Here is a 25,159-nt window from a genome sequence, read left to right as displayed (position 1 = left end):
GGGCTCTTTAGATGTCAGGGGTAAGCTCCAGGCACTGGTGACTCAATGGGGAACTTCCTGAAGGCAGATGGAGTCTGCAGATGTCTCGCACCCTTAAATAAACTTATATTTCCTACACCTCTTGCTTCAGAGGCTGCCAGTGAAAGTAGCAGAGGAGGGAGGGTCTAGCCAGCCATGTGAAGGAAGCTTGAAATGGAAAGTGTGAGAAACGGAACTCCTCTTGATGAGTGCCATTCGTATTTTGGCAAGGGTTGCAGAAGCTCCAGGTACTGAAGGAATGACTTGTTGAAAGAAGGGGTAGGGACCAGGAAAGGAGCCCCAGACACTTGGTTCAAACCCAACTGATGAACGAGGCTTTTGGGCTCTGTGATTTGGGCAGAAACTCCTGGGCCATGTTTGTCCAAGGCGGTGGGGCCCATGAGCCTTGGTGTCTCTGTGTCCCTGGGCCCCCAGTTGTGTAACACCCCATGTTCCACATTGCCCTGCCAGCCCGAGAGTCAGGGCAAGATGGGGACTTGCTCACCCACAGTCTTGTTTGTTTTTCCACGTGTTTGTATGCACCAGGCTTGTGTATCTCCCACCAAGAACCGGGACTGATGCTCTTTGTTGTATTGTCTTCAGGTGACCCAACTTGGCTGAACTCACTGCAGATGCCCTGGATGTGCTTGTCACTGTGGTTGCTGGCCTTGTTTTCTTCGTGTGCACCATTCTACTTGTAATACCACCACTAAATAATAACTAAATGTTAATAAGCACCTACCATCTCCCAGGCACTGCACTGTGAGCCCTTTATATGCATCATCCCATCTAATTGTAACAGTGACATCATTTTCAACTTGTACCCATATCTCATACTTCCCTGATCTCTAGAGAAGTACCTTTCAACTAAGAGATTAATTGATATCTGGTTGTTTAAAAGGTCTGACCTGGGGGACCTGGCTGGCTTAGTTCAGAGAGCATGTGATTCTTAATGTTGGGGTCATGAGCTCAAACCCCACGTTTGGTGTGGAGCCTACTTAAAAATAAAATAATAAATACATAAATAAACCAATAAATAAAGGGTCTGACCTATATTATGGCTGAAGTTTTCACCACAGAATATGGTTGCAGGGGCCTAAGAGGTGAAATCCTCCCTTCCTGCCTCCTTCAGCTAATGGTCTCAGAGAAGGAGAGGGATCTCCCAGCTCTTTGTGGCAAAAACCCAGTGGTTAGCCCACCTATCGGGAGGGCCTGGGGATGAAGGGAAAGACACTTAGATTGCTTTGCTGAAAGGGGAGGTCCTGGCTGGTGTCTGGGAAAGAGGATCCAAGTCTCCCTCTGTGGAGAACCTCCTGCAGAACAGAAAGCAGGGTTCGCTGGCATCACACTAATCTCCTCTGGGGTTCTGGAGAGTTTCCTATGGCTGGATGAGATAGAATCTATTCACGTCCCAGAGATGCTGCGAGTCCATGTTGATGGGGCTTATGCAGGAGGCAAGCAGCCTGATAGCTCTGCATTATTAAGGGACAGGCACGGCCAGGGACCCCCAGAGTAGGGCACAACCAGTGCAAGCTCTCGGCCTCACTGGCTTTGGGTGGTGGGTTGGAAGTTGTTGGGAGGTGTGTGCGATCACACACAGGGACAGAACAGCCCTTCCCCGAACAGCGTGATCTCGTCACTGTCCCCACGGATGTGGCCACCGCTCAGCTCTCCTCGGCCCCAGGCTGGTTTCTGCTGGGCTGGTTCACAGTTAAGCATGCGGGTCTTTTGTGACTTCCAAATGACTGCAGGTGAAGGACAAAGTCGATTGCTCCCGAGGCAGAGCCACTCACAGGATGTACCCAGCAAGCTTTAGCGTGCCGGTCCAAGGCAAGTTTGTGGTGGTGTTCTCGCCCGTTTTATTACCATTGAGGTGACCAGTCAATCAACCCTCAGTGTTCTCTGAGTCCCCCCATGTAGGTGCTAGCTGATACCAAAAAGAAAGGCATGGAGGAGGGAAGCATGCTTTTTGCCTCGAACTTGCAAATTTATTGAGGAGACAAGGTGTAGGCACACTAAAAATAAAACAGAAATACAGATAAACACAGACATTTTGGAGCCAGGCGGTGTTCTAAGCACTTCCTGGGTGATAACTCATTCCATCCGCACGATCCTCCTCTAGGAGCAGGTGCCATTACTGCCCTCATTTTACAGGTGAGGAAACAGGTACCAAGGTTCCGGTGTGTGGCCAGGTCCACACAGCCCATGCAGGAGGACACACGATTGAGACCCAGCAAGTGTGGCTTTGGCAAGGTGACTGAGAAGGAGCCACCAGGGAGGTCGGAGGCAGAGTACCGGGTTCCTGGGGCCCAGGGGCCACAGGAAGCGGTGGCCCCACTGGGTCAGGTGCTGCTCCCAGATTCACTGTTGAGCCCCCCAGTCCCCCCGGGAAAGGCGTCTGATATGTAGACACTGTCTTTAACCTCACTCCTGGGATTAAGGAGAGAGATGCCTCCCCTGCTCCCCATTATCCCCCATGTGACCCCTTTTATGTGGCCTACGTCTTCTTCCGAGGCATTTGAGGCGATGGGAAGATTGGCCATAAGGAAAAACAAGGCAACCTTCAAAAACCAATACCTGGGCGCCTGGGTGGCTCAGTCGTTAGGCGTCGGCCTTCGGCTCAGGTCATGATCCCGGGGTCCTGGGATCGAGCCCCACATCAGGCTCCCTGCTCGGCGGGAAGCCTGCTTCTCCCTCTCCCACTCCCCCTGCTTGTGTTCCCTCTCTCGCTGTGTCTCTCTCTGTCAAATAAATAAATAAATAAAATCTTAAAAAAAAAAACAAACCAATACCTATGTTTGTGGGAGGCTAGGCCTCACTCAAGGAGGTTGTTCCAGTTACTTCTTACTGTGTGATCACCTCACAGTGTAAAAGGAGCACCACATCACTGTTACCATCCCTCATGCTCCTGAGGTGACTGGGCTCAGCGAGGCTGTGCTTGCAGCAGAGTAGGGGGGCCTCCAGTCATTCTCGGCATGAGAGCGGAGGTTCCTGCTCGCTGGGACCTCAGCGAGGACTGTGGGCCCGAACACCTGCAGGCCGTGGCTTCCCACGGGGCCTGGGCTCCCTGGTGGCCTCGCAGCCAGGTTCCCTGGGCAGCTGTGCTGAGAGAGAGAAAGAGAGAGAGCGAGCGAGAGCCAAGTGGAGGTGTACGCCCTTCTGGGACGCAGCTCTGAAGTCCCATAACCATCACGTTTCCTGCATTCTGTTAGCGGCAAGTCACTCCCCCGAGCCTGTTCAAGAGGAGCGAAATGGGGTACCTGCCCTCGCTGGGAGAAGGGGGCAAAATTTGTGGACGCACTGGAAAACCACCGCAGGGATTTTCCATGTAACGTCACTCTGGTTTAAAGAAATCAGTTATTCCAGACAGGGCCTAAGGACGGTGTGCGTGCTCGGAGTTTTGGGAAGGAAAAGAGGAGGTAGGGCTGGGACAGGCGGTGCTGACAGGAGAGCAGAGCTGGGGAGAGAGTGTGGATGACCAAGGGCCGGGCCCTACCTCTGACCGGTGGTCGCCTGTGACGAGGCCTCTCTGCTTCTCGGGCTGCCCTACTTTCCTCACCTTCAACCAGAGGGGATCGAGATGGGTGAGCTCTCGGGTCTCCTAAGCTCCCACTGGGGTGGGTCCATAATTTTGAGGACTAGTGTCTTTCCTTCGTAACCTCCAAACCCTCGGACCCCTAGTCCCTCACACCAACCTTCCTGTGCCCAGTAACGCAGACAGGCAGTCCTCTGCGCCCCAGCACGTGCGCTGGGGGTGTGAGGAGCCTGGGACAGAGCGTGGGGTGGGGGAAGGAATGGGGGGCTGCGTGGGAAAATGCTCAAGTGCACGATGATGGAAGTCCGGGATGGCAGGGAACTATCTAAACGAAAAACCAGGGATTGCTGGAGCTCAGCGAGGCGAAGTGAGCTGCCCAAGGACTCAGCAGGCCCAGGGGACTGGGTCACAGGTCTTTCTGGGTTGGGAAAATGCCCTGCTTTCACCTATGTATTTCCTCTCCTTCTTCCTCCTGCTCATAGTGTGAAGGCATTAGATCTGATGTCCTGAACGCTTCTGATCTAGAAAGTAACATCAAATGATGCCGCACAGTCAGTGTTCTGTGCTCCATTCTGTCCCGGGTGGGGGGAATGTCTTAGGTGGCAGGGACCTCACTCAGCATCCTCTCCTCTCCCCAGAGGCCCAGGGAGAGAAAATGACAGCTACCTGGCTTTCCCCTCGCCTCAATGACAGACTCAAGTTGTCTCCATTTTACAGTCCAAGGAGAGAGGAGTGAAGTGCGCGTCTAACCAAGGCAGCAGGATCCGGGCTCGCTGTCTCACCGCCTCTGAGCTGTGAGGGTCACCTCGGCTAGTCTGGGGCCTGTCCTGTGTGTAAACACTCACAGATCAGGCCATTCGGGGCCTCTGGCTTAGCACTGCGGGCCACACTTTGAGAAGCATGAGATGGAGCTTCTCAGAGGCAGGATGAGAGTGAGGAAGGCTTCAGTAAGTTTTTGGGAGCCAAATAACACAAGGCTGGCTGGTGTGTGAGCGTGTTCACGCATGCACATGTGTGTGTGTGTGTGTGTGTGTGTGTGTGTGTGTGTTTGGGGACCCATCTCTTGCCAAAACCAGGCTCATTTCTGCATATTTGTTTGCTGAGTATTAAACACTCCAAAGATTGCTCTTTCGATTTGTTGAATCTGAAATGAAAATGAGTCAGCAGAGAAGAAAAACAAGCCTGAAGGCCCAGAATGGCCCCTGAGTGAAAATATACAGCTCTAAAGCAAGTGGGTTTTCTTCTCCCCTTCCCCCCCCCCGCCCCAGGTCCGAATCTCACACACACACAGACACAAGTACCCGGCACAGCTGTGTGCACCCCGCCTCGTGCATCGGCTCGGGAGACCTTATCTCTGTGCCCTTCCCACTCCTGCCCGGCGGAGCCCCGCCCTTTCCTGCGCGAAAGGCCTGTCTTTAGGCGGAAGGGTCCAGGCTGGAGGCTATAGATAATTTTCTGGGAGGGCAGACTCTTCCTCTTCAGACCCTATCACAGGCTCCGCAGGAAGATCTCCACTGGAAATCTGTGACTTTTTATTCCTTTTTATTCCGCCCCCCCCCCGCGCCACCGCTGCCCCCCAAGGGGTGGTCACTTCACGTTGTCTCCAGCTTTTGCATCTGGGAAGACAGACTGTCCAGGGAGAAGGCCCATCTCCCAAAGCAGATGTGCCTCGCTTCATACCCAGGCTGTATTCCTGAAAACTCGATCACGACCTGGATTTAAGTATATGGAATCATATTTTGAATGTACCGGAAGGATTTTCTGTTCAAGGGAACCCGGCACTGGATCCTTGTGTAAAGTGAAGAACTGTTTTGTAATGCGGAGCCTCACTCAGTGATTTATGAGTTCAGTAAGTAGATGGGACATTTTTGTATGCTGAATGTTAGTGTAATCCTACACTGTGGAAACTTGTTATTCAAAGGTACCTGGCACTTCAGTGTTGTGCAAAGAACTATTCCGTAATGTGGATAAGCATTTCATGATTGATGAGTTTGGCAAGTTCAGACACTTCTTAAAGTGGGGGGTACCTCTAGTTCTGCTTCAGAGAAAAAGACTGTTTGTGCTAATATTCAGACTTGGGGGAAGAAGAAAGCTCTACTGTCTGTAAGTTAGGGTCACTTCAAAGGTACTTGGGAGGAAGAGAAGTGCTCGAAGTTTCCATCCATTTTAAGGCAAGAGGTCCCAAGGGTTGCCTGCTCTCCCTAACTTGCCATATTATCACAGAGCGGAAACGATGGTGCTTTTTTCCCCCCACATAAATGCAGTTACCTATGATAGCTACATTTCTAAAAGTGTTTCTCTTTATATTTAAATATGTATCATCTAAATATCTATCTATCTATCTATCTATCTATCTATCTATCTATCTATCTATCATCTATCATGTGTATTCCATTCTATAATAAAGGAAGAGACAAGGCACAGGGCTCGTGTTTGGGAGCCCCAAAAGGCTGTTGCTCGACCAGTATAGAGTGAGAGACTTGACCTTGCTGCTCACCCTTGCTCACTCAGCAGCCCAAAGGCATTTCAGACCCCTCTCCTCTGTGCTCCATCCTCACTTACCACCCTGTTTGGGCCCTAGAGTAGAGCCTGTTACTAGGGAAACTGTGTAACTTTTCAAGGCAGTTGGAGAAGAGGAGTGTGTTCGTCCCCAGGTGTGTATGACCTGGAGTTGCGGGCGACATGGGACTGACCAGGAGCGAGCCCTCCCTGTGTGAACAAACTCTCCATAGGACGGGATGGTGTCAGGCAGAATGTGCCAATGACTTGCTTTTTCACCATAATGTGGCTCTGTATTTCAGAAGGAGGCTTTTAGAAGTTCACCCAATTACCGAGATAACTTGTAAGAAGTTTGACCTTCTAGATTCTTGGTTTGTTTGTTTGTTTTCATTCTTGCCAGTTTCTAGTTGTGGCTGCCACACTTCCATCTACCTTCCATTTGCTTCCTGATTTTCCTGATGGCTTTGCCCCACAGCTTGTGCAGATCCCGGTGTGGGCAGACCTGACATGGAGAGCCAACCGTCTCCCGTCAGGCCTGGGGAGTCCTGGCCCTATGGAGTCAGTTTGGAGTGTGTGTTCATCCAGCTTGGCTAGGGGAGGGGATTTTGACTGTGAAGAGGGAAGTGGGTTCTTTATTACAAGGGACACATTCTTTCTGAGCTACATATCCATTGATATTCTTTGGAAAATATTGGGCCGTGAGTGGGTGAAGTGACATCAGTCCTTACTTTCCTACTTTGTAAAGGGAGGTGGTAATCTTTCTCCTTAGGATTGTTGTTAAGGCCCAGTAATAATGCATTTATAAACACCTACTGAAGTGCAAGTGTTCTAAAAAAACAAAGTAAGGTATAAGCAGCAATTCTCAATTGTTTTTTTTGCTTCTACTTTATTCATGTGTAAGATGTACTAATCAATAATACCGCTCAGTCCCACAAGTGATTCTTCAGATATGAGTTCCCCATGTACCTCTAACCTCTGGGATATGCATGATTGGTTGGAAAGCACCCTCCAGATTCTGATAGACTGTCCCTGGGAAATTGCTTTAGGTCAGAAAAACCAATATAAAAGACATTAACAAGAAACATATTTTCCTTGTTAAGAATCAAAACACGACCAATAAGGCTAGGGTTTCCTTTTGATCACCATTCCCAGTCTCCTGTGCCAAGCACTCCAATCTCCAGTGAGGGGCCTACTGTTACCAGCACTGTCTCCTGAGGGTCCTCGCTCTGCCTCTACTTACCCTCTTATTTGAGCACTGGAGTGAGTACCAGAGTGAAGCTTGTTATTAGCATGGGGTTTACCCTTCTAGAGCTTTTGTGTATGTGTAAATGTATGTGAGTGTGTGTGTGTGCTTACCCATAAATACAGTGTGCTTTACATAAATCTTGTAACCTTTTTGTTCATCCAAACACATGTCATGGACACCTAACCATGTAACTACCCAGCTCATGCTTTTAAAGTCTTGCATAGTATTTCACAGTAGGAATATATCATAGTTTCTAGCATTCCCCTCTTCATAGAAATTTCCCCATGTTTTGTTATTTAAAAAAAAATTTGTGCCAACAGTGTCTTCACATGCTCGAGAACACATTTCTCTCTCTCTCTCTCTCCTTTTTTTTTTTTTTTTTTTTGATACTAGCCATCCTGACAGGTGTGGAGTGATACCTCATTGTGATTTGGATTTGCATTTCCCTGATGATTAGTGATGTTAAGCATTCTTTTCACATATCTGTTGGCCATTTGTATGTCTTCTTTGGAGAAATGTCTACTCAAGTCCTTAACCCATTTTAAAACCCATTTTAAAATTGGGTTATTAATCCCTTATCAGATGTATACTTTATGAATATTTTCTCCCATTGTATGGATTGTGTTTCACTCTGTTGATGGTTTCCTTTGCTGTGCGGAAGCTTTTTAGTTTGGTGTAGTCTTGTTTGTTTATTTTTGTTGTTGTTGCCTCTGCTTTTGGTGTCATATCTATGAAATCATTGCCAAGGCCAATGTCATGAAGCTTTTCCCGTATGTTTTCTAACAGGAGTTTTAAAGTTTCAGGTCTTACATACAAGTCTTTAGCCCATTTCGAGTTGATCTTTGTGTGTGGTGTAAGATAATGGTCCAATTCCATTCTTTTACATGTGGGTATCTGGTTTTCTTAATGCCATTTGTTGAGGAGACTATCCTTTCCCCACTGTGTATTCGTGGCACGCTTCTTGAACATAAGTTGGCCACAGCCACTATGGAAACCAGTATGGAGGTTCCTTAAAAGATTTAAAAATAGAACTACCATATAATTCAGTAATCCTACCTCTGGGTATTTTTTCAAAAGAATTGAAATCAGGATCTTGAAGAGGTATTAGCACTCCCACGTTCATAGCAGTACTGTTCACAATAGCTAAGATGTGGAGACAATCTAGATATCTATTGATACATGAATGAATAAAAAATGTGGTATATACACACAGTGGAATATTATTCAGCCTTTAAAAAGAAGGACATTCTGTAATATCAACAACATTGATGAACCTTTAGGACATTATGTTAAGTGAAATAAACCAGTTACAGAAGGACAAATACTGAATAATTCTACTATATTAGGGATCTAAAATAGTCAAATTTACCTAATGAGAGAGTGGAATGGTGGTTGCCAGGACAACAGGCATAAAATTAAGATTGAGCAAGATGAATAAATTCTAGAAATCTGATGTACAACATTGTACCTACAGTCAATAACGTATTGAATACTAAAAAATTTGTTAAGAGAGTAGATCTTATGTTAAGTGTTCTTACCACAATGAAATAAAGTAAAATTTAAAAAATATTGCAAAGCAATTCTTTGTACACACACTCATTGTGCAGATACATAAGTCTCTCTCTAGGGTAACTAATAATAAGTGGAATATATGGAGCATAGGTTATTATTTTGTTATAAAACATCAAATAACTATCTTAGCCTGCTGTTAAGTTTATGATTCTTTTGGTCTCAAAGACATTTAACATTTTGATGGAGATTTTTATCGTTTGTTTTTGTTTTTGGATTTTGTTTTCTGTCTCATTTGTGCAGGCCTTCCTTACAGTGATCTTCTAGCAAATGCTCCTATACTTTCTTGAAATACTGTTAGAGTTCTACTTCTACATTTTGGGCTTTCTCTTTTGTGTGTGAGTTATGGATATACCTTTATTTGTTTCTGAATACAAATGAACCGTTTCACTGATTTTAAATACCCCTTATATAATATAGTAAGTTCCCATTTATATATGAGTCTTTACTGGGTCCTTATTCTCTTCATTGTTCTCTTTATATATTTCTGTGCCAATCCCACACTCAGACAGGGCTTTCCTGACCAACTTACCTGACGTAGCCCTCATTCACTCTCTACCACCTCACCGCACTGTATTTTCTTCATGGCACATATATCCCTTTAGAGTTCTTATTTATTTCCTTGTTTGCTTGTAGATTACATGCTCCATGAGGACAGCTCCAAGCTGCCTTTTTTAGCACATGGAATAGCACCTGTAGACACTTAGAGAACAGTTACTGGAAAAAATGGATGAAAGAACACCCCCTGACTAGCGATATTTGCAGTTTGAGCTTTATTTTCAAAGCTTGAATAAATTGTCAAAGGAATTTGTACTATTAACCAAAGAAGTGGGTACAGAAGGGCCTTTCTACCTCCTTGAAGTTCTTCCATGTATGTTTGTGGGTTCCTTTCACGTGTCACATTGCTTAAATATGGAACCCTTGGAAAAACTCACTCAAAGGGGCAGAAAAGGGTGATGTACACTTATCATAAACCTTGGGTACACTTCCTTTTAGGGTATGGAATTTAGTGTGGCCAGATGTAGTCACTGAATATGTGGCTTAAGGCAATCATTAATTCATGCTGCAAATATTTATCCAGCACTCTGGTAGGTGTTGAGAAAGCAATGGTGAGTAGAATAAACATGGAACTTATGGGGATGGGGGGTGAGGAAGACCCTAATTAGACATGACAGCAATAAATACATAATTAGAAACTAGGATCATTTCTATTTAGAAAAATAATAAGAAGCTTTTAGTGCACGTAACAAGTAAGAGGGCCAGAGAGTATTTTACGGAGGAAGTGACTGTCGAACGGAAGTTTGATCCAGACAAAGAGAGCATGAAGCATTTTGGCAGAGGTCCTGAGGAGTGTAGCTCTGGTGACGTTGGCAGAGGCCAGATCAAAGGAGAGTGTAGTATGATGACAAAGACAAAACAAACAACAAAACCTGTGTGGATATTGGAGTAATACAAACCCCTGGGTTCACATGAGTTTTGGCACCTGTCAACTGTGTAACCGGATCAGTTTTAACCTCTTCCTCCTCAATTACCTTGCTCATGAAAACTAACCTCATTGCGTTACCGTGAATATTACATGAGAGAGTCTTTGGCACATGTTAGAGATCCATGGTGTAGTTAGAGTACTTCTGTTTTTCTTTGTTTATTAGCTGCTGACACCTTACTTTTCAGCAAGCAAAGCAGAAATAATCACTTGTTTTGGAGATTCACAGCCTGAAACCAAGTAACAGTTTCCAAAAGGAAATTCAGTCAAAAAATTTTGAGCATCCAGTGAGTTCTGCTTCGTTCAGTTAATAACCATGTTTGAGTACCTGCTTTGTACAAAATATAAAGCATTCTTTTGGAGATACAATAATAAGCTATTTTGAAGGTAATGACTACATGGATCATTTTATAACCATGTTATGGAGGACCTAATGGAGGCAAAATTAGTGTGTGTTTTGGTGAAGGGAGTGAGGTGTGAAAGACATTCCTCGTAGAAGGAGCCACTGGGGAAGGTTATAGAGGGGAGAAAGTCATGGCCCACAACTCATGAGAAAGGTGCCACAAGAGAGAATTGTAGGACTCCTCTACAAAGGGAGAGGGTGGTTAGCCAAGGCAGGGTTTGCAAGGCCGAATGGTTGCACGCAAGGAGCTTGGGTCTTTGTGGAAGGACATCGTGGATCATGGCCATGGCCAGTGTTGGATTATAGCCGCGACCAAGGTCTCCAAGATCTGCCTGTGTTTCTTTCTTGGGCGTATTAGTTTGGGGACTCATTTATGGAAACACTGTGTTCCTGCTGCTGGCAGTGACGAGGCACACTGGGAGACACATATTTTAGCCCATCCAATCAGTGCCATGAAACCACCCCTGACCCCTCACCATAAGGCCACTTTAGTCTTGTGTGTTTGATTAGTTTTGGCTCCATCCTTTTCAGGCATCTGAATATCTGCTTTTTTTTTTAATGACTTTTTTTGAGGAGGGCAGGTCAGAGTTCTACTGCCTAGAAAATATCATAGAAAGCTTCTGTTTCCTCAAAAGGGGTCTTGGCTCTGTTAGCGTATTATTTACTCCATCCCCACTATAGCCCATTATAATCCTAATCAGTCTTCAAGAACCTGATCAGATCAGATTTCTCCATGAAGCCTTCTTTAATCACCCTAGCTGAATGAATTTTGTCTCCCTTTATAATTATGTATTATTTATAACAGTAGATCCAATGTTTGGATTAGTGTTACCTGGTGGAAACTTCTGAATAAAATTTCTATTCTCAAACAGTTTTATACTTACAGAATCAATGCAAAGATAGTGCATAGAATTCCTGTTTACCCAACACCCAGTTTCCCCTATTATTAACATCTGACATTAGTACAGTACCTTTGTCATAGTGGAAGAGCCAATGTTGATACATTATTATTAACTAAAGTCTGTACTTCATTCAGATGTCCTCAGTTTTCCCCTATGTCCTTTATCTGTTCCATGGTCATCACCGAGGATGCCATGTTACATGTGGTTGTTATATCTCCTCAGACTCCCTTAGCTGGGACAGTTTCTTGGGACTTTCTTGTATTTGTGATCTTGACAGTTTTGGGGATGACTCAACAGGAATTTTGTAGAATGCCCCTAAATTGGGATTGGTCTGATGTTTTTCTTATGATTAGACTGAGGTAATGAGTTTTTAGGAGGAAGATCACAGAGGCTAAGTGCCATTCTCATCACATCATATCCAGGAGATGTTGTATCAATATGACTTATCAAAGGTGAGGTTAACCTCCATCACCTGGCTTGAGGTAGTATTCATCAAGTTTCTCCACTGAAAAGTTCCTTTCTCCATTTCCGTTCCAGGCTCTTTGGGAGAAAGTCACTGTGTGTAGTTCACCCTAAGGGGTGAGGTTATGTGCCACCTCTTTAAGAGCCAAGTGTCTGCATAAATTATTTACAATTCTTTTGAATGGGAAATTTTTCTGTTCTCCCCCATTTGTTTATTCAGTCATTTGTTTATATCAACATGGACTTGTAGATATTTCTTATACCTTGAGTTATAGTCCAAAACTACTTTATGTATTTTGTCACTCACATTGTTCCAGCTTTGACCACTGGGAACTCTTTCACTTGGTTCCTGTGTCCCTTTGATACATCCCCATCATTTTTTTGGGTGTATACTTTCTCAATTTCTGTCACTAAAAGATTCTGTATGTGTCCTACCCCAGGCCTGGGATAGGGGTAGGAACTCTGGTTTCTTTCATTGGAAAATGGTATTAAAAACCAAGATGGCGGCACCAGACTTACTTGCTGCTGTTGTGGTGTCTGGCTTCTAGGCCCTCTGGGCTGATACAGCAAAGAGACACTTGTGTGTATACTAACCTGTATATATGCTATATCTTTAAATGTTCCATCTGTAACCATATGTATCTCTGTTAAGCTGAACATGAGTTCATACTAATGTCTCAACCCTAAGCCCTTACCACACAGGTCATTTGGGGAAATTTAAAGATACAGAATCCCAGGTACCGATAAATATTGACCTTAGATCTTTTGAAAGGCAAACACATTAACATAATTGAATGTTTTTCTTGGTTTAATATTGGAATCAGTATCAAAATTATGAAAACTTCATAAATGTAAGTTTTAGTTTATCACCATTCACAATTTGGGTAAGTATGTATTGTAGTAAAACTTTGTTACCTGCCTATAGTTTTGCTAATTTTAATTCCATGACCTAATAGAGTTTGGGAATTCTTACATCATGTGACTCTTGAATATCCCACTTGATTCTCAAAGTCTGTGATTGGAAGTCCCAGATATAGAAATAAAGACTCTAAGAACACAAATATAATCATAAAAATCATATTCATTCATATTGATAGTATTTGTCTCACTCATTTCCTCTCCTCTTTCTTGTTTTCTTGCATTTTTTGGTGGGCTGCAGGCTCCAGTTCCAACACCATCTTCTGAGCTGACCTCCGTTCCCAGGATGCCCTTGGTGCTGCTCCTGCTGCTGCCCATCTTGAGTTCTGCAAAAGCTCAGGTTAATCCAGGTAACACAGCCATTGCTCAGCCACATGCTAGAAGACCAGCTGGACATTCAAGTCCATCAGTGTTTATCTTGGGAAAGGCCCTGCCAAGGGTATCCACAGGGTCTGTCTTTCTTTTTTCTTTACTTTTCTTTTCTTCTTTCCTTCTTTCTTTCCCTCTCTTTTTCTCCCTTCCTTCCTTTCTCTCTCTTTCTATCTCTTTCCTTCTTTCCTTCCTTTTCCTTCCTTCCTTCCTTCCTCTCTCCCTCCCTCACTTCCTCCCTCCCTTCTTCCCTCCCTCCCTCCTTTCTTTCTTTTCCTCCCTCCCTTCCTCCCTCCCTCCCTCCCTTCCTTCCTTCCTTTTACTTTCATGATGAAACATGTCCTAAGCAGAATCAGAAACTAATGTCCTGTGTCTGTGTAACATCTTGACTATTGTGAAAGGGCTCCTGATATCAAGTAGAGTGGAGTGAATGGGAATTTAAAAAAAAAGAAAGAAAGAAAGAAAGGGAAGTGGAAGAAGCATCCATATGCTTCTGCATCTTCTAGGAAACAGAAGGAGAGAACTTTTAGATGTCTTCTAGAACCTCTGCAGATTGGGTTTCCAGTTATTTTTCTCTGGTTCAGGCCTGTGTTTTACTTGGATGTCATGTTGTGCTTTTGGGACCCTGGTCTTGCCGGATCTTGGCAGTCTTTCCTACCGGGTGTGGCCATACTCAAAAATAGATGTGTGAAGAGGAATCTTTTCATTTCCCCCAATTTAAAAAAAAATTAGTTGTATATTTTAACTTTAAATTGAAGCGTACAGTTTTATCACTTGTCTATTACACAGCAGTGCCTCTTAATGACCTGTGTAGTGCTGGTGACTCCGCCTGGTTGAACTGTTGTTCTGATCTCTGGGTTCCTGCACATATCTGGGAGTCAGCTGGTTATTGGCTCGTCTACGATGGCCTTGGCTCTGACGACTGGGCACCTTGCTGTGCTCTCCTCCAGCAGACTAGTGTGGATATATTTTCATGGAAATTGCACATGAGCAAGAGCAGAAGCAGAGACGTGCAGCATTTCTCAAGCCGATGCGGCAGTCGTGTTTGCTGAAATCTCATTGGCCAAAGCAAATGGCGTGGCCACACCCAGCGTCAGAGTGGGCGGGCATAAAGAGTTACCTGCGACAGGCCTGAGTACAGGGAAGGGGGAGGACTGCTGTCCATTTCTCATGTGGACACAAATATAAATACAGGAAAGTACCCATAGTATAGGTGCTCAGTGTGATGAATTTTACAAACCAAATACATCCATCAGCAGGATCCAGATTAAGAAACAGAACCTCACCAGACGTCAGAGGCTCTCCTCGCGCTCCTTTCCAGCCACTTCTCCCCACCCTCACCCCAAGCTAATTGTTATCCTGCTTTCTAACAATATAGATTAATTTTGCCTGTTTTTGTACTTTATATAAGTGGAAGCAGATGATGCCTAAATGCTCTTTTGTGTCTGGCTTCTTTCATTCAGTGTGTTGTTTGTGATGTTCATTGCATGCAGTTGGCAGCTGTTTGTTTTCATTGTTGTATAATGTTACTTTGTTTGACTATTTTATTTATCCAGTCTACTGTGGATGGGAATGTGGATTGTTTCCAGTTTGCGTCCATTATGAATAAATCTGCTATAATCATTCTCGTAAAGGTCTTTTGGTAGAAGTATGTACTCAGCCTTTTGGAGTGTACACCTAGAAGTGTAATTGCTGGGTTATATGTCATATACAATTGCTTTTCTACATACCACCAAGGAGTTTTCCAAAGGGCTTTCACCCATTTGCCCCTCCATGGTCGCATATGAGAGTTTCAGTTGCTGCGCGGTATTTGGATTTTTGAGGACATTTTTATTTTGTCCTTTTCCTATAGCATGAGGGTACATTGTGAACATTCTCACCCTCTTCCTCTCGCAAGAATTCCGTCTCCGTGGGATAGTCTTCATACCTGAAAAGGAAGTATAATCAAAACACCTTAAAATCAAAGATTTACTAGTTTAATAAACCCAGTGTCTTACTACTTTCTTGTAATGAGCTTAGTTGGTACATCTCAGATCTGAACTTTGACTCACCAGTCTTTCATTTTTCTCCTCTGTGTTCCTCTCACCTGGTTGAAGGGTGGTTGCCTCCTGCTCAATGTAGCAAACCCATTGTCATCTCCCTGACTAGATCTCCTAGGAAGTGTCACTGTGTGTGGGCAGAATGGTAGAAAGTTTTGGTGCCAGGCACATTCACAGAGACTGAAATGACATGAGGGCATTTTCATGAATACACCAAAAGAGCTAGCCATCTGTGTGAGAGGAAACTGTGGTAGCCCTCCGGCAGGAAACGAGCTGTTTGAAGACAGCAAACAGTTATCTTTAAAACATTTTCTCCCTACTCCTGCTGTCAACTATTTCTATTGGCTCTTTCTGCCAGGGAAGAAGAAATAAAGGTCTTGACTTGCAAAGATCTTTATAGGAACATAGCATATTTGAGGTATGTTGAAGAACTAATCCTTCTCTCTTCCATGTCTTCTATTTTATCAAGGTAAGCTAGAGACAAGCAATGGGAAATTGTAATCTGTGTTAAAGGATCTGGTCACAAAGCTTGGGCTTCATGGAGTCTTAGGGCACGCACACTGATTAACATAGAGTAGGTATATAGTAAACACATGTTTATGGATTTATGGGTGGCTTTTTAGAAGTCCTTATTGGTGTTTCTTGAAAGATGGAAATTCTTGGCCAGTTAAGTTTTCCCCATAGGTTGGTCACATGGTATAAATAGATGGCATTTTGGACTTAAGCCAGGAGAACTGGGTTATAAACAGATCTGGTATAGAGCCAATTGTTAAAATATCAACACATATTTTAATAGATTATTTGATATAAAATATTGCCTGGCAAATAGTAATTGGGTTAAGCATTAAACTTAATTAATAATATAATTAATCTAAAACAAGCTCATTCATTTAAGCCCACTCTGGAGATTTCGTCATGGCTGCTGGCGTCACCCCACAGAGGCTGCAGAGTGGTGCTAGGGTGATACAGGTAGTAGGTCATGGCATGATGGCAGGTCTATTGACTCGCTACTCTACAGCAGCAGAGCTCTGACAGGGGCAGCAAAGCAGGTGGTGGGGCAGGCAGTAATGGTGGCATTTCTGGTAGTGGCAGTGTTGAAGGCGGCATTGTCCCTGGGGGCTGCAGTGTAGGCTCTGCAGGTCCCCATGGGAAATGCTGACACGCAGGATTATGTACCCAGTTCTAGAGTGTGCAGTGTGCTGAGCCATCTTCCAGTTCTAACAGCGCACAAGGGACCAGGTCCCAATGACTGTCGGTTCAATGGGGAAGTCATTGGAAAAGTTTGAGGCAGTTTCCTCTGTCAAAATCGTGACTCAGGAGTATCAGTTAGCTGGTAGCATCCCTGTCAAACAGTCATACCAACACTTTCTGAAAAACATTTCTACAAATCAACAAATGATTTGGATATTACTAGAACATTCTGATGAATGATTTGCAGTTCACTTAGAAAATAGTATTCAACTCATTTAGAAAGTTATTTTGAGGAAAAACCTGGTTACGATCCTGGCTTGTTCTTAAATTAGTTGTGTGACACTAAGCATGCCACTGTACTTCTCTTCGCACTCCTTTAATCCTTTCACCTGTAGTGAGATGAAGTTGGATTAGATGATCTGTGAGAGCCTTTCTGTCACTATGATTTTATGGTGTTGGAGCTTTACTGCCTGTATTGGAAGATGTGGATGGGCTTTGGGCTTGGAAGAAGGGTCCCTGATCTTGCATGGCTGTTCTTTGTAAGAAAATCCACTTGTTTCCAACTCCCTGGCACTTCTCAGACTCAGGGATCTAAAATCTGAACTTTAAAACAACCTTGCCTTTGAGGTGAAGCACAAAGAAGATAGCTGATAAATATTTTTTAAAATTTAAACCCTGAAATGCCCTCTTATGACAGGCTGGGTACAGACAACCTGCCCCAGCCTAACCTACAGGAGTTTCATAGTACTAGAAGCCTTTTGTAGGGCTTTTTTTCTGTGGACATGGGTCCAAGAAGAAGTCTTTCAGGAAGAAGGACTAGCGTACCCAGTGGCTGGAAGGGAGGGAGAGGTACACATGGGCTGCCTGGTGGAGGGCGCTGAGTGAGGGACCCAAAGGGGCAGCTTTTCCATCCTCCCATGGGTCCTTGGGTCAAGTTTCCCCTCCTTCCCAACTTGGGCTGGGCTACAGGACTTAACTGGAGAGGTTGGGAAGTCTTTGGACTTCACAATGAAGCATAAGAATACTCTGGGCTGTAGTAGTTGTTTGATCAGCCACCAAGGTCAGACTCCTTCAGGCTTCTCCTTCGGTGGCCAGTCAGGGCCCAGAATCTCGTGGATTTCTAGGTAGGAGGATGGGTAAAAGTGACGTGATTACCCTGGACACAGAGCCCCTGGGGTCTGAGGTCCTAAAGACTCACCCGACCAACCAGATAATTGCTCTATGTGAGGAGCACAAGGGCGATTGGTCCCACCCTCTGATTTGGCCTGTGATAACTGCTTTTACTTGGAAAAGGGAGAAACAGCTCTTTTCCCTAACAGGCAACCCAGGCACTTAGGATCCATGGTGCGGAGCCAGGGCAGGGCAGTGCTGGGGCTTTCTGTTTCCATTCCACACTTTCCCCTCCTAGAAAGTGGGCAACTTACTAGCAATTCAGGGCCCTGGGGTGGGGGAGTCCTCTTTCAGTGTCTAGAATGTTCTACTTACAGGGGAGGGACAAAGACATTAGGGGGTTGGGATTTTGAGAGGAGGAATTCTTCTCCTATAGACTCCAAATTTGTTTTAGGTTCATCATTGTGGTTTTGTTATTTCCAGCATCAGTCCTACCTTCCAGTGAGTTCTTCAGGTCTAGGCAACTAGCATCTTAGGCTGTTTGTATTGCAATGGACCTTAGCAATATTCAAGTCCCTCTTCCTCATTTTACAGATAAAGGAAGTGGTGTCAAAGGGGGTGAGTGATTTGTCCATGAGCACAGATCTAGCTTATGGTAAAGCAGGAACCCAAGGCTCCAGTCTCCCGGCCCCGAGTTCATTCCACTAAAACCACCCAGCCCCGCGAGGGAACTAGTGAGGAAATGACCTTTCTCCAATAATCATATAATAGCTGGGCATCCTCATGGTTTCCTTTTTGTGACTGCCAGTGTGCATTTATGGGGGTGAGAGGTCACTGAGGTTTGAGGGACAGCCTGAGGTGGAGGAATAGAAGAAGACTAACAGGATCATACAGGGCTCCTTCTTGGAGCCTTGGTCTCGTTCGCATGCCCAGCAAGCAAGGCTGGAGCTAGGAGCCCTTCAGGACGGACTCAGCCTTGCAAAGAAACCAAAGTACTAGAGATACTCTGGTTCCCTTCTGCACAGAGTTGTCCCCTTCTCCTCAACACCTTGTCTCCCACCAAAGCTGATACATGTTAAGTTATGTACACACATTTCCAAATTGGAGAATCATTTTTGTTTCCATGGGCTCTCATAATTCATGTCCCCAGAGATGTGTGAGAGGGTTTGTGGGGCCTCATCTAATGAGACCATAGTACTAGTTTCAGATTGCTGAAACCAGATATGAGGTGCTAGTGCTGTGCCTGTATGTGTGTGTGTGTGTGTGTGTGTGAGAGAGAGAGAGAGAGAGAGAGCTGGGGTCAGGGGAGAGAAAGAGATTGCTTGCTTGCTTTATTCAGCCTGAACAGGGCCTTCGGAGGGAGATAAAAAGTCTGGGAAGAGACCTCCCTGCTTGAATTTCTCTTAAGCAAGCAATGCCTGATGCTGCCCAGATTGGCTCTTTCTTGCTTATATGTTTGTTTGTCAAGTCTAGCCTGAGGGTGGCCTTTGGTATCCTTCCTGCCAGTAAAAGTATCTTTCTCTGGGGACAACAGAAGCTCATCTGCCCCTCAAACATCCTTGGTTGTGCCAAAGGGAAAAAAAGAATGCAGAGTTCAAAAAGGAGTACCGACTAATATCCAACGAGCACTTAATATAGTTCTGGTGCCATTCTAAGTGGGTGTCGGCAAATTTAATCTTCACAATAGTCTTATGAATTAGGTAGTCTTATTCCAGTTTTACAAAGGAGAAACTGAGGCCCAGAAACATTAGGTAACCCACTCAAGATTACAGAGCTCGCTAAGGGGCAGGGCGAGGATGTGATCCACCTGCAGCAAGCATATTATTGACCTCTGTGCTCTGCTGTCTCTTGAAGTGTTAGACTCACAGAGTGTTCATGTGCTCCCCAACCAGGTCGGGTCTCCAGTGTCCTGTTGGTTGAAATACTGAAGGTATGAAAGTGAGCCGGCCATGAAAGCATTTGCGAGGCTAGGGGAAAAGAGGAAAGGAGAACATTTGAGCTTAAGGAAAGGCACAGAGCACAAATAGAGAAGTAAGAGCATGGAGATGTTTGTCATCGTGGGGTCATGAGGACAAAAGTGAGGTTAGGGTGGTACCCAAACCAGGAGCCACATAACTTTGGGATCCTCAGTATGTGACAAGTGCTTTCTGATTAACAGGCTCTGTCTTCACCCTGTGATAACAAAATGCTATGCCATGTCCTTCCTCCGAGGATGCAGGTTCTTTCCACTGCCCCCACAACAGTTAGATTCCTTATTTTACTTTTTAATAAATTTATATCCCCTTCACCCATTTCTCCCACCCTCTACCCCATGCCTCAGGCAACCACCGATCTGTTCTCTGTATCTGTGAGCTTGTTTGTTTGTTTGTTTTTTATTTTTTTTAGATTCCACACATAAGAGAGATCAAAGAGTATTTGTCTTTCTCTGTCTGACTTATTTCACTTAGCATAATGCCCTCAAGTTTTATTCATGTTGTCACAAATGGCAGAATTTCCTTCTTTCTCATGACTAAGATTCTGTTGTCTAAGATACCACAATTTCCTTATCCATTCATCCATTTATGGACACGTCGGTTGTTTCCATATCTTGGCTCTTGTAAACAATGCCGCAATGAACATGGGGGGTGCATACATCTTTTTGAGTTAGTGTTTTCATTTTCTTCAGATAAATATCCAAAAGTGGAATTGTTGGACCACATGGTAGTTCTATTTTTTTAAGATTTTATTTATTTATTTGAGAGAGAAAGAGACAGTGCACGTGCAAGAGAGCAAGCAGGAGTGAGGGAGGGAGTAGATGGAGGGAGGGCAGAGAGAGAGGGAGAAGCAAGCGCCCCTCTGAGTGGGGGGCTCAACACAGGGCTCAATCTTAGGACCCTGGGATCATGACCTGAGCTGAAGGCAGATGTTTAACCAACAGAGCCACTCAGGAGCTCCCATGGTAGTTCTATTTTTTTTTTTTTAAGCTTTTATTTATTTATTTGAGACAGAGAGAGAGAGAGCGAGTGCACAAGCAGGGGGAGCAGCAGAGGGAGAGGGAGAAGCAGATTCCCCAGTGAGCAGGGAGCTGGATAGAGGACTCTATCCCAGGACCCCAAGATCATGACCTGAGCTGAAGGCAGATGCTTAACTGACTGAGCCACCCAGGCACCCCCATGGTAGTACTATTTTTAATGTTTTGAGTGAATTCCACACTGTTTTCCATAAGGGCTGCACCAATTTACATTCCCACCAAGAATGCATAAGGATTTCTTTTTCTCCACATCCTCACCAACACTTGTTATTTATTGTCTTTTTGATAGTAGCCATTCTAACATGTGTGAGGTGATATCTCATTGTGATTTTGATTTTCATTCCCCTGATGATGAGTGATGTTGAACATCTTTTCATGTGTCTGTTGGCCATCTGTATGTCTTCTTTGGAAAATGTCTGTTTGGATCTTCTGCCTGTTTTTTAATTGGATTGTTTGGGGTTTTTTTGCAATTGAGTTGCACGAGTTCTTTATATTTCTTGGATATTAGTCCCTTATGAGATATACGATTTGCAAATATTTTCTCCCATTCAGCAAGTTGCCTTTTCATTTGTTGATGGTTTCCTTTGCTGGGCAGAAGCTTTTTAGTATGATGTAGTCCCACTTATTTATTTTTGCTTCTGTTGCTTTTGCTTTTGGTGTCAGATTCAAAAAAAATGTTGCCAAGACCCATGTCACCTATGTTTTCTTTTAGGAGTTCTATGGTTTCAGGTCTTATATTCAAGTCTTTAATTCATTTTGAGTTAATTTTTGTGCATGGTGTAAGATAGTGCTCAAGTTTTATTCTTTTGCACATGGCTGCCCAGTATTCCAACACCATTTATTGAAGAGACAGTCCTTTTCCCATTATATGTTCTTGGCTCCTTTGTTGTAAATTAACTGACCATGTATGTGTGGATTTATTTCTAAGCTCTTTATTTGTTCCATTGATCTATATGTCTGTTTTTATGCCAATACCATACTGTTTTAATTACTATAGCTTTGTAATATATCTTGCAGTTGGGGAGCATGATGCCTTCAGCTTTGCTCTTCTTTCTCAAGATTGCTTTGGCTATTCAGATTCTTTTGTGGCTCCATACAAATTTTAGGATTATTTGTTCTATCTCTTTGAAAACACCATTGGGATTTTGATAGGGATTGCACTGAATCTGTAGATTTCTTTGGGTAATGTGGACATTTTAACAATATGGATTCTTTCATCCATAAGCGTGGAATGTATTTCTATTTATTTGTATCTTCTTTGATTTCTTTTATTAATGTCTTGTAGTTTTTGATATACAGGTCTTTCACCTGCTTGGTTAAATGTATTTCTAGGTATTTTATTATTTTTATGCAATTATAAATGGGATTGTTTTCTTATTTCTCTTTCTGATACCTCATTTTTAGTGTATAGAAATGCAACAGATTTTTGTGTATTGTATTTACATCCTGTAACCAGAATGCAGGTTCCTTTTGCTATCATATTTTTTAAGGTTTTATTTACTTATTTGAGAGAGAGAGAGAACATGAGCAGGCAGAGGGGCAGAGAGAGAGAGGATCTCAAGCAGACTCCCCACTGTGCATGGAGCCCAATGTGGGGCTTGATCTCACGACCCTGAAATCATGACCCAAGCTGAAATCAAGAGTTGGATGCTTAATCAACTGAGCCACATAGGCGCCCCTTGCTATCATATTTCAACAGATCTGAGACCAAGATGTTGTAAGATGTAGACCGGCAGTAAGCCCTCCTGGGTCCTCTACCCAGATTGTTCCCCAAATTGGTGGTTCCTCTTGACCCTGAGGTCTCATTATAGATAGTGTGGAGAGTGAGTGCAGACACAGAGTGTGATGCCAATGTGGTTGGTGAATAGACCATGGCAATGGAAATCAAGAGACCTAGAGTTTGGTTCCAGCTCTGTCACTATCTAACTTTGTGAATTTAGATAAAACTCTGTATCTCACTTTGCTCACTTATAAAATGGGGAGAATAAACTCCACTCTCTGCACTTCACATGGCTATTTTAGGGGCCCAAATGAGATAAGGGAAGTTAATGGGCTTTGGGAAGTTATATGCAAATATTGAGGGTTGTGATTTGTTACTTTTGGAAGAAAAGGAAAATAAAATAAACCAAATACCATAAAACAATGGTTTCTATTTAACAGATGATGGGGGAGGAAAGAGAAAAAGAGTTCATTAGTGACCATTATGGTCCCTTGTGGTTTCCAAGAAAGACTCAAGTTACCTTTGGGAATTGGGGGCTTCTAACAACCCTGACCTCTGGCCATCCTAACTCCAAGGGAACACAGGGCCCTGTGCCCAGGCAAGCTTATCCACAGCAGTGTATTTTTCTGGGGGAGAATAGTGTGATTGTTGACTTAGCTTTTGGTCCTAGCCAGCAGGCCTCTGAAGAGCATGGATGTGGCAAGATAGGCCTCCCAGAATTTTTCGTGGTTTGGACTCATACACAGTAAAGTAAAGTAAAAGTTAAGACATTCAAAACAGTGAGGTTTTTGGGGGGCTTAAGTAGGAGGTGATGAGTTGTTAAAAAATATGCAACTTTTTTCCCCCTGCTTCACAGATGTTTATGACTTTGGTCTTTGTCTTATTTGGTGCAGCAATGATCTCTTGCATATTCATGAGCAACCCCTACCACAGTCCTTGGCTTACACAGGCAATCAATAGGTGCTTGAGGAGTAAGGAGAAGGTGGGAAGGAAGGAAGTCAAGGGGCTCCCAGGATTCTCTGTATTTTTCTGCAAAAAAGCATCTCAATTATGCCATTTGAGACTTGATCTCACAAAGATGTGAGGAACCTGAGAAGGAGTTCATTAGAATATCATCCCTTTGAAGGATGGGGATGCTAAGTACAGAGGGAGTGAGCCAGAAGGAGGATGAGGGACTGAAGTGCCCTAGCTGCAGCTGCTAGGGTGAAGTGTCAGAGGTCCAGCCTCCTAGTGTCTGAGGGCCGGGAGAGCTACAGACTGCAGAGAGAGAGCAGTCTCTGTGCTTTTCCCCAAATGCCTCAAGTCTCCCTGCTTTGGCCTATCAGCAGAGCATTTTAGCAGTTGTAAATAGGGGGAGATGTGCTTCCATTTACCTAAATATGTGTAAAGCTCTTACTTTTGGCATTATAGGGGAGAAATTCAGTCTTTTGGGTGCCATAGCCTCTATTCAAGACATCAGGCCAAACAATGAAGTGTATTTTCTATGGACAAGCCTGGCTAACGTAAGAAATGATTCATCCTGGTATTGGAGGAGCCCTGGCCATGGGGGGTAGGGCAGATCCACCTTGGGAAAGTGATAATTTGATAATTTCAATTCGTTGGCTTTTAGTAGGTTAGACCAATATTTAGGCCTTTATTGGAGCTTTTCTTATTGAGACACTTGCTCACCAGTGATAGATAGCTATGCATTTGGCAAACGTACTCAGCAAGAAAAGTGCTGCTAGCTGGAGGGATCCCCAGTCTCGTTCAGGAGCTCTGGGATTTTGCCTCATGGGGACACTTTGCCTGTGCAAAGCCCAGAGTCAGCCTTCTGTCCCTGCTCCAAATTGAGGACTGGCTAAACGTGGCTGCAGGAGTTATATCACCTCTCAGATTCTCCCTTCTCTGAAGTCCTAGTCCCTTGTGCTCACAACCTCTTTGGAAAAGTAGCTGTGTGGATATTCTGCCCATTTTTAACTTTTTTAACCTCAGGCAGCAAGCAGATGCTTTCAAATAGATGCTTTATGAATTTTATCTAGGTCTTCCAGATATTCTCAGGAGGAATACTGGTTCCTGCAAGTGACTCCATCCCACCTGGAAACAGAACTAAAAAGTTCACTTTTACCTTGTTGCCATTGTGATTCATGTTAACTGATTATGGTGGGCTTTTTGAATTGGCTGGCGGGAAGCTCAGAGCCAAATTTGCGGCCCATCACCAGCAAAGGTCTAGATCCAAATGTAATATATTTCCAATATTAACCTTAGCTCTCTGGCTTATCTTATTGTCCCTATTCTCTTTCCCCTTAGCATACCTTTATTTGTTTTTTTATTATCTTACACAATTTTGGAAGCCAATTCCAATCTTTATTTTAGAATGAGAGTAAAAATAGCTAAAAAATACATAACATCTAACCATTGTTATTACTGCTCTAAGCATTACTCTGCTTTAAACCTTACAAAATACTTGATATATGTTAACTCCTATTTCCTGACAGTATTCCTATAAACAAATGCTATTATTACCATTAAGCTGAGAGGCTGAAAGTTAAGTAATCTTCCCAAGACCATAAAACCTCCGAATTGCTTAAGAAAGAGAGTGAATGTAATATTTAAAACAAACAGTCCCCTCTCTTTCTCCTTCTGGATGTCATTCCTGGAGCCCTATTATATTTCATGAAGTCCTTTGTATTCATTATATTAAATCTC

The 25,159-nt window shown here is 43.9% G+C and overlaps 1 protein-coding gene across 2 annotated transcripts in view; it reads left to right on the top strand.

Annotated features, from left to right (window-relative positions):
* The window catches only part of DDR2 (discoidin domain receptor tyrosine kinase 2), a 150,640-nt gene that overhangs the window by 77,207 nt on the left and 48,274 nt on the right, over positions 1-25,159 (top strand). The window contains exons 1-2 of one of the 2 annotated variants that reach the window (XM_036103480.2): positions 5,005-5,402; positions 13,277-13,385. In XM_036103480.2, coding sequence (XP_035959373.1) covers positions 5,394-5,402; positions 13,277-13,385 — 118 coding nt within the window. In that variant the 5' untranslated portion in view covers positions 5,005-5,393. Of the gene's footprint in view, positions 1-5,004; positions 5,403-13,276; positions 13,386-25,159 lie in introns of those variants that run through there. The other variant, XM_036103481.2, reaches the window with a different exon arrangement.

This window comes from Halichoerus grypus, chromosome 7 (assembly GCF_964656455.1).
Source record: "Halichoerus grypus chromosome 7, mHalGry1.hap1.1, whole genome shotgun sequence".
Taxonomy (NCBI): Eukaryota; Metazoa; Chordata; class Mammalia; order Carnivora; family Phocidae; genus Halichoerus; species Halichoerus grypus.
This window is presented reverse-complemented; position numbering and strand designations above follow the sequence as displayed.